Below are 9,819 nucleotides of genomic sequence, written 5' to 3' on the forward strand. Positions count from 1 at the left end.
GCAACATGTTATTAACCCCGGAGGCATTTGCCCACTCTCACCAGGTATTCACAGATAATATGGGCAATGATATGCATTGTGTCTTGCCACCTGTGATTTTTCAATCTTACCCTAAAGATAGCTTTAAGGTGGAGTAAGCCTAGGCTCCAGCCCCATTCTGCCAGTTGGTCTTGTTATACAGAAGCGTGGCTGCTGGGACTGAAACTTCCAACTCTCTTACACAGATGTCAGGATGTATCACGAAGACAGCAAATCTTATAAGCATTAGCTATCAGTCAGCCAACTGGTTTAGAAAGCATATCATCTAGTTTTTGCCTTTGGTCAGGGAAATGTTTCATTTTAGCATGTAAGAAAAGGTTTGTCAGAGTCATATTGCTAACTCTTTCTTTTTTTTTTTCCCCCTTCTTATCCTCTAGGAAATAATCCTGAAAAGAGCAGCAGACATCGCAGAAGCACTCTACAGTGTCCCCCGCAATCACAACCAGCTCCCCGCCCTTGCTAACACGTCAGTCCATGCAGGAATGATGGGAGTGAATTCCTTTAGTGGTCAACTAGCTGTCAATGTTTCTGAAGCCTCACAAGCCACCAATCAGGGTCAGGAGAAGACTCGTCTTCCTCTCTCTATGAACTTTTTCTGATAAAAGTCAGGGAACCGTGCCGAGCAGTGAAAGAGTGATGGTTCAAAGCTGAAGGCTAGGAGCACGTCTAGACAGACTCCATCCCACACATATGCACAACCTTTGAATGACACAATACTGTCATGAGATTTGGCTTTCTTTAGTGACTTTTCCCCTAATTCGGGAAAAGTGCTTCTGCAGATATCTAAATAGCTTTTGCTTCTGCTCAGAATAACACTTATATCTGTGTTTAAATCCCACTAATTTTAAAAGGATTTCTATTGTCTTGAGCATGTACTTAATGTTAAGTACTTGCTTGTATATTTTCCTGAGCATCGCTGATCTCTCTGTCTAGGCCCTGTGTATCATTTCTTTATAACACAAAAGTATCCCTCAAATACTTTTGGTTTGGTTTTTCAAGAGACATAATATTGGCACTGATTTTTTTTCAGACTTTGAGACTTTCCTAAATTTTGAAACTAGCAAAAAATAGAAATATTTATGAAGACATTTTCAGAGCTTCTCCAATTATTCAAATAAAGTGCTTTTCAATTTGTATAAAATCGATTGATTTAATTGGTTGAATTCCTACAGTTAAAAATAAAAAAATGAACATTTTTGTAAAAGCCTTTTGCATTTTCCCCTCTCCTTTGCTCAGCTCTATTTATTATCCAACTTAAAAATTCAGTTTAATGAGAAAGTATTAGAATGAGGCTGTTTTCTATAGGGGCAGACAAACTTCTTTTGCATTACACTGCAAAAAAACCCAAACCTTTTAAATTAAAATATTTTATAGATGTACTGTGTGGTAGGAAGAAAAGTTGGCAGTTATTCTTCTAGGAGTGAAGATGCATTTTGTATTTCTGTGCTTCTAGAAACAAATCTTCATTTTTGGATATTTGGATATGAGTTTCTGGAAATGTTTCCAGAAATAGGTAGAGATACAAATTTTAGCTCAGTGCCAAATTTGATACTCATATTCTACCAACATAATGAACAGACCAGGGCCAGGAGACTACGGATATCCCACTACTTTGAGAGATACACCCTACATTTCCTAATGTGTGCAGTGAGCATCTAATCTGAGATGCGTTAAGTGAGAGCAGCATCAGAAGAGAGGTAACAATCATATGCTTTTAACATACCTTAAGTCGGTATGTACTCCGATTTGAAAATGTAGGTCATGTTTACTCCATTTCCTACAAACAGCTCTTTTAGAGTGAGCGTTCCTATCATACCCAGTGGTAATCTTTGCTTGAGGGCAGGGGTTGCCTGAGGAGCTGTGAAGGCTGTAGCCTCCCTCCTCCCGCTTTGTGGTCCCATCAGCAGTGTCCTAGGCAGTGAGGGTTCACAATTTGGATTACCTGGTGGTAGTGGTGGTCAGTCCCAGCCCTCCCTGTGCACACCATGGCTGGACTAGGCTGCTGGCTTGGTAGCCCAGTTACTTGCTTTTAGCTGTTTGTGTAAGAAACTGTTCTCAGGCTAATACCAATTTCTAAATGTATTCCCTCCCCACAAAAGGTTTTACTCGCAACTCAAGCAGCGTGTCACCTCATGGCTATGTGCCAAGCACCACCCCTCAACAGACAAATTATAACTCTGTCACAACAAGCATGAATGGCTATGGGAATGCTGGAATGTCAAATTTAGGCGGTTCTCCAACCTTCCTGAATGGATCTGCTGCCAATTCTCCCTATGCCAGTGAGTATTATATGGTTTTTCTGTCTCTTGCACATTTTCATTGGAAGGAGATGGTGACTTTTCTGTGATACTCAATATTTAGTTACTATTTTGAGCACTTGAAAGAAAGCTTGGTCCTTTCTCTTCTCTCCAAGGCACTGACCTTTGAAGCACTTTGAAGACATTAGTATTGCCAGCAATGCTCTTCTCTGTTGATGATGATGATGATTATTATTGAGTCACACAAGAGCTTAAAAAGAATAATGTCTTTCATGATTTGGGCTGATACTTTCATAACTTACCTTATACTCAGTAAATAAGAAATGGCGTCCTCAACGTTGCTAGAAAGCAAGGATGGCACAAGTGCCTTAATGTCCGTTGGAGCTGCTCAGAAGTCAGTTGTCAGTACACACCTTTTTGCTGCAGTGGCTGTGAAAGGAAACTAAGGGTATTTGCTGCAGGAAAATAGTTTTTTCTAGCTGTAAGATATGAAGGGCAGAAAAGTTTATTCTAATAACACTGACATTTCCATAAGCTGCATGATGATGTTTCCAAGACCCTTCAGTAAATAATATGTTCATAACCTTTATAGAAATTATAAATTACTATTGGGCCTAATCTTGATTGCTTATGCTCCATTTGGTTTGTAAGCAGATATTGACTTCACTGAGAGATTAATATTAGTCAGTAAAATGTGACAATGTCTCTTAGAGTTTGTGTTTTAGTGTCTGTATGGTGAATGCCACAAAGATGTAAGTCATACAAATCATACATTCCAGGGCATAAAGAGCCTATGGTCTACAGTCCCAGTTATGGAAATATTTATGTGTAGAACTAACTTTCTGCATTTTGATATTAAAGGTTTAGTAACCTGTTTAAGTATAAATACATTTCTATTGGCAAAGGCCTATGAACCTCTACTGCAGCTGCTCACACAGCTCAGTAGTCCCTATTCACATGAGAAAATTAAATGAATAGGACCTGCCCAATTCCTCTGACATTACTCATGTGGCATAAAGGATTCCACTGACATTTGTAGAAAGCTGCTAGCAAAATCAGGCCAGAAGGTCTTGTCATATAAATAGGTTTATAGTCTGAGACCCTAGCATGGACAGGACGAACGGACTGCTGAACATAACAAGGTTTACGCAGCAAATCTTATGTTCAGTGGTGTAACATCAGTAATGGATTCTTTTGAATTGCATTGCTAAAGTTCAGCATTAAAAAGGGATAGTAACTGATTTTAAAAATTACCTCCAAGGCTTCTTAGCTGCTGCAAATTTAGAAGAAAATATTTACCCACATAACTAGTACTTATAACCTGGGAAGTGCTAACCAGTTATTATTTTTGTACTCTAATAATAATGTAACATGTAATGTTACAAAGTACCTTACTTATTAAGTTGAATTTACTGTCATAGAATCTGCGCACTCTGAATTCATAATATAACATGATTGATGAGACATCTCTTTTTGGAAGCAGATGCCAGTAATGCATTTAAAATACCCTAGCAGCATATTATTTCATATTTATGAACAAGTCCTCTTTAGAATAGCACTTCACTTTCCAGCCCTGGTTCTCTATTCTAGTTATATTTTGGGAGGTTTTCTTGGTAGATCTGTCATTCTGCTAATGCCTAATCCATTGAATCAGAAAATGCTTCAATCATGACCTGAAAATTAAAAGGTGGCATTCTTAATTAAATCAATAAACTAATTGCTGTATAGTAGCAATTCAATTTAGGTGCTTTGATTGCTCTCCCTTAGCAAGTACTTCCAGACATAGAGTGACTTCAGACTAAGATTGTATCTGTCAGACTGTGAAACTTTGAACATTTAATTTCCATTAATTGATTTCCTCAGTATTAACAAATATGATATCAGATTCTCAAATAAGAACTTAAATAGGGTGATTTTTATCTACATAAATGCAAATAAAATAATAATTCAAAGCCCAGATGATAGGAATTTTACTCTATAATATGTAATTATTCATAGCCCCCTCATGTGTATAAGCAGTTTCTAAACAGGACAAGAATGAAAGTATGGGATCTTACTACTGGTCCTTTCCTTGTTTTTGTTGGATAAGAGGAGAAGCTGGCAGTGCTGTCTGAATATAAAAGTAGTGGGCTTTATTTTTGTGAAAATAAATTCACTTTAAACCTCAATGATAAATATATGAACCAAAGATATTTATCCCACTATAGAGTTAAATAATGGTTTAAAGATATATTTATTTTAAAACTGAACCTCCTATGTAGCAAGTTTGCATTTTGGACAATCAGTTCAGTCCCTAAAAAAAAGGAGAGCCTCATGTCTATACTCTTAGAAAAACTGAAGACTGATTTTATTCAGTCTTGTAGTTAAAGCCAGATCTTCATCCGATGTGTACCAGAATGGCTTCATTGCTTAGCTATTCCAGCTGAGATTCCAGTCGATGGCTCTGAATGAGAATGTTATATTGACTGTTCAGATGCTGGTCATAGATCCTCTGAGAGAATTATTTGTCTTGACCATTATAAAATAGACTTTCATTTTCAAAATTATCCATCTCGGGTGAGATATGAAATGCCAGTTCCATTCCTGTGCATAAATCAAATGGTCCTGTGAGACATCTGACTGTTTTTCATGTCACTGAGAATTCCTGGGAAGTCCTCACAGCAGAAACTTTCCAAAGCTGATGGATACAGGGAAGCTGGAGACTGACTTGGTAGTAGTAGCTATAACACAGAAAGTGTCTGTGGCCATTGTGAGAATGATTTATTAGTTTCTCCCACTGGGAGATAAAAGAAAAGCATGATTTCTGTCAGTTATATGCACATTTTTTGCGCAACAGACACTGAAAACACTAGTCACAGGAGACCAAAGGAGTAAAAAACTGTCAGAGTGGCCATCTCACTGCTTGCTTCATGCTGGACAGCCTCCGTGAGTGAGTGAGTGATTGTGAGTGTGTGTGTGTGTGTGTATTCACAGATTTTGGGATAACTCCTTTTAAAGCCTAGTTCTTGCAAGGTTTGAGAGAGGAAAGAAACACAACCATTTTTGCTGACTTTTGACAAGCAGGTTGTCTGAGTCACCAATAAACTCTCTACCTTCTGCAAATTTTCTTGGAAGCCTACAGGTCTTTCTGGAGTCATCTTGCTACAAGGAAAGCACGTCTTAAAATTCTAGTTTTGGAGGCCAGTTCAAAACTCAAACCTTCCCAAGTTAAAAAGACTAAAGAGTTGCAGTTACAGAGAATTAAGGGAGTGTTTAAGAGCTCCTAGAATTACTGCTCCTGAACACCTGCAAAACAAAACAAGTGGGTTTCCGGTGATGACTGATGGTGATTGTGAACAACCAGGAATCTAACTGCAGTAAAGACGTTGGCCATTTGAAATTAGACATAGTGCATCCAGGAAGCAGAATTCTCGTGTTTCTGCAGCCTTCTTATTATCTAATACTAAGGAATGCCTTTTGGGGGGTCTTTTTTTCCTCTAGTTGTGCCATCAAGTCCGACAATGGCCTCGTCCACTAGCCTCCCCTCAAACTGTAGCAGTTCCTCTGGGATTTTCTCCTTCTCACCAGCCAACATGGTCTCAGCGGTGAAACAGAAGAGTGCTTTTGCGCCTGTCGTGAGACCACAAACTTCTCCTCCTCCCACCTGCACCAGCACCAATGGCAATAGCCTGCAAGGTAAGTGAAACCAAGTCTGGAGCACAGATGGCTGCTCTCAAAACCGTGAGTTCCCAGTGCCTTGAGAGGCTCTAAGCAACACTGAGTTGTCATGTCAAAGGGGATAGAGGACAGTGGGGGATCCCTGGTGGTCTCTGTCCTAAAGTTTTCTCCTGTAACGAGTAACTGGACTCCACCACCAGCCCACCTCGTACCACGCAGGTGTTTGGCAACCACCCTATCTCTAACTCGTCTAATACTGCTGAATTGAGAGGCTGTGTCTTTTAAAGCACAGACCTACTGTTATGATAAAAACGAGTAATATTTCAGCTTACTAATACCATCCTTTTTCTTTCTTTCCTCTCTTATTCCCTGTTGTCGTCCTTTATCAGACCAGTCTTTTGTGGACTCTAGCAAGTACTCCACTGCAGGGTCTCTCCAGGGGCTGGCCTTCTCCTGAAGTACGTCACTCAATCTTCCCTTCCTTTTTGTCCTTTGTCATAGTACACTTGTGCAGAAATCCTACTGAGAGCAAATAGACCGTTACAGAGCTTGGCACAAACCTTTGCCTTTCATAAACAGAAGACACTTTACAAACTAACAGCAGCATTTTTCAGTTTAACTCATACCAGGACGAACATTAGTTTCCACTGATTAAGGTACTTCTGTGCCAATTAATTCCATAGATGGCGCAGGGCCTTTCTGAAAGCCCCTTCAACTGTTGGTATCAAGGGGCTGCTCCTTTTCTGCATCCCTTCCCCTCTCATTACAAGTGTTCCAGCATTAGCACCTAAATACATTTTGAAGCATTGATGCAAGCTGAGGGAGTGACAGACAAAAGCTTGTAAAACTGAGGATGCTGCACAGACCAGCACTGCCCATTTCATTGTTTGATTCAGCCTGTTTTACAACACTGTGCCTAAACCTTCCTGTGTAATTACCTCACTACGCATTAGTGTGCTGAGAGAGACATTTTCATGCTCGCTTAGACCGAGGAGTTTCCATAAGCAGATGCAGCCAGCTGCCTCCAACTGTGCCAGAGGTGGGAAAGATTTTGCGGTATGCGTTGTGCTTCTCCCAGACCTGAGGTCTGTTTTCCTTTCCACGTGCCTGTGCAAATTATCCAAAGAGCATCAAGCAGGGAATAAAATCTGTCATTTTTAAAGCCATGTTCAGGAGCTGTGCAGAGCAGGGGGAGGATAGTTCCACAGTCTCCACCTGTCACTCTACGGCCTCTGGAAAGAGAAACGCCGGGCTTGGAGGCATAATGCTGATGGCACCATTAACAGCCAGAAAAATCTATATGCAGGCAGAGTGGAAGGAATTCATTCATAAAAGCTGAGATCTATTGTGACTGAAGGAAAGCATTGTCCTCAGCGCATTTTACACTGGTGAATTGGAAGGAGGATTCCTTGCAGATGTACACACATGCACACAGAAATTGTGAAAGTACTAGGAACATATAAACAGAACTTGGGTACCTTTGCCCAAGACTTTCTTATAAATACAGACTGTGTCAGGAATAAAACACACCAAAATTTTCAAATGAGCTGTAGTGTGTAGGACATTGATTTCTGTATGTTTTAAAAATTTGGCACTGCCCACATGCAACAAATTTTAAAGGTAGCACCTAAAAATATTTCACCTCCAAATTAAAAAAAAAAAAAAAAAAAAAGGATGCTAAGAGTTGACTGCTAGAAGCTTTTGAACATGTTAATGTTTTTTTCTTCTCTTCACCTTGTCCCAACTTGCTGTTGCAAGTGGAGAGAAAAAGCAAGTAACAGGAGAAAGCTTTTTCAGGCACTGTTTTTCCTTTCACAAGACACGGAATTCTCAGATTCCACATACTCAGTTATGAAAAGCAATTATGGAACAAGCTGAAAGCACCGGACACAACTGCAGCTTGCTGATTGCCTCCTCATTATGTCACATCCAGATCTGTAATGCCCAGAAACCACACAGATCTGAGTGTTTCCCCTAATTTTTATTTAGCAATTCAGTTTTCATAATAGGAACAAGGCACCAAGAGATGGTTCATTTCTAGGTTGTCACAGAACTTCTTGGTGAGTTAAAGACACACAGCTTTTAGTCCCATGCCTTCTGACACCACCTGAGGCTTGTAATAATCACTCAGAAATGCACTGCCTGTTGTGCCTTATTGCTTAAATAAACAACCATGTATAAGGAGGCTGTCTTATCTCTCTTGGGCTTCTGGATACATCAGAAAGCAATCAAGCTTTCCCTCTGTAGCTTAGATATCAGCAGAACTCACTAAAACAACAGCTAGGCTTATCTGTTGTTCTCTTTGCCATGCAATTTTGTAAAACTCAAAATACATTATTTCTGTAATTTGCTAGCAGCAAATACAAATTAGTATATGATAGAAGAAATAATGCCCATTGGTGGGAGTTTTTCTACTCTCTGCCCTCCCTTTATGGAGGTGGTGTGATCTCATACCTACACTGTTTCCCACTGATATCTCTGTTTTCACGACCAATAACATGCTACAGCTGAGAGAATTTGCATGACTAGATGTAGCACTTACAGAATAAAAGTAGAGTGATACAAATGAAGACTTGCAAAGAATGGAAATATCAAAGCTTTTAGGCAGAAAAGATATCATTTGCCATTTGCCTTGTAATTTAATTCAGAATTTCAGAGCTCTTCAAAAACAATAACGCTTTGAAAAAATGAGCTAAGATCTGCATCTGTACCATTTGTTTCCAATGGCAAAAGGTGCGTGGCTGATATGTAACTACAGGGAAATGTCTAAGCCATGAAGGGAGGAGTTGCAATTATGTCGCCTTTGTTTGGGCTCTTACCCAGGGTAGGCAGCTGCGCTGTCCCAAGAAAGAGACAATTCTTGACCACTTTTTGGCGAAATTGATTTGATTTTGATGAATCTTCTAGCTGAGAATTTTTTGTTAGAATAATACTTTGACATTTTCTGAAGTATAGGTAATTTATTTTAAGCGAAATAACATCTTGTTTTAAAAGTTTCACTAAATTTAGAATTTAGAAAGGGCAGAAAAGGACAAAAAGTGTTGAAGTAGTATGCACAGAGGATTAATTATCCATCTGACTCTGCTCAGTTGCACTCATCACATGTAGAAAGAATCTATCCATTCCCATCTGCTCAACTCCTTGCTTATCTGAACAGTAAAGGAGGGAGCACTGTTGTCAGTATTGCTTTTCTCTGCACTGTAATGTGTGGCACTGATGTCCAAGCACTGCAGTCCCACCCCTATATTCTGCTAAATAACTGCCATCCAGAAATCTCCAAGTGCTTTACTAATAGGGGTAAAAATTGTTATCCTCAGGTAAGAAACAGAAACAAATCAAATTGCTTGATGTAATGCAATGAGCTAGAAGGAGAATTGGGACAAAACGTGTGTCTTGGGTCCATGCCCACATGAGTCTTCCATACACTCAGATGAGGAAAATTACACTGTCACCCTTAGCTGCAGATGGCTGCCTCAGAAGAATTACAGTCCGGTTGACTGTATCCATCGCTGTCAATACCTATTTTATTGAAGCCATAGAGGTCCGTGGTTCAGGGCCCATACCCTGGCTCACATGTAAGGATCCCAAGGGCAGAGTAAGGAGCAAGCACAACAGTGAGAGCATTGCTTGGCTTGGGTTTGCTTCATTTTCAGTCACATGTACGGGACAGCCCAATTGCGAGGATTCAGAACTTGTTATTTGAGACACTGCTGAAATAAAACCCTTCGAGAATATTTTTTTAAACAAAGCTGGTGTTGTTTTACCCAGTGTTGATTAAATGAACAAGGATTCTAAAAAAAATTACAATATTGAATTCATCCTGTGATTTGAGATGAAGGAGATGGTGTAGCTGTGGAGATAATAT

General features: G+C 39.6%; 1 protein-coding gene across 16 annotated transcripts in view; it reads left to right on the forward strand.

Moving 5' to 3' along the window:
• The window catches only part of EBF1 (EBF transcription factor 1), a 283,869-nt gene that overhangs the window by 269,162 nt on the left and 4,888 nt on the right, over positions 1-9,819 (forward strand). For 5 of the 16 annotated variants that reach the window (XM_074915724.1, XM_074915735.1, XM_074915725.1 and 2 more), the window contains 4 exons: positions 417-594; positions 2,139-2,318; positions 5,778-5,972; positions 6,344-6,412. In XM_074915724.1, coding sequence (XP_074771825.1) covers positions 417-594; positions 2,139-2,318; positions 5,778-5,972; positions 6,344-6,411 — 621 coding nt within the window. In that variant the 3' untranslated portion in view covers position 6,412. Of the gene's footprint in view, positions 1-416; positions 595-1,768; positions 1,772-2,138; positions 2,319-5,777; positions 5,973-6,343; positions 6,413-9,819 lie in introns of all 16 variants that reach the window. The other 11 variants (XM_074915728.1, XM_074915729.1, XM_074915733.1 and 8 more) reach the window with 5 other exon arrangements.

Source organism: Athene noctua, chromosome 12, assembly GCF_965140245.1.
Source record: "Athene noctua chromosome 12, bAthNoc1.hap1.1, whole genome shotgun sequence".
In the NCBI taxonomy this organism is placed as follows: Eukaryota; Metazoa; Chordata; class Aves; order Strigiformes; family Strigidae; genus Athene; species Athene noctua.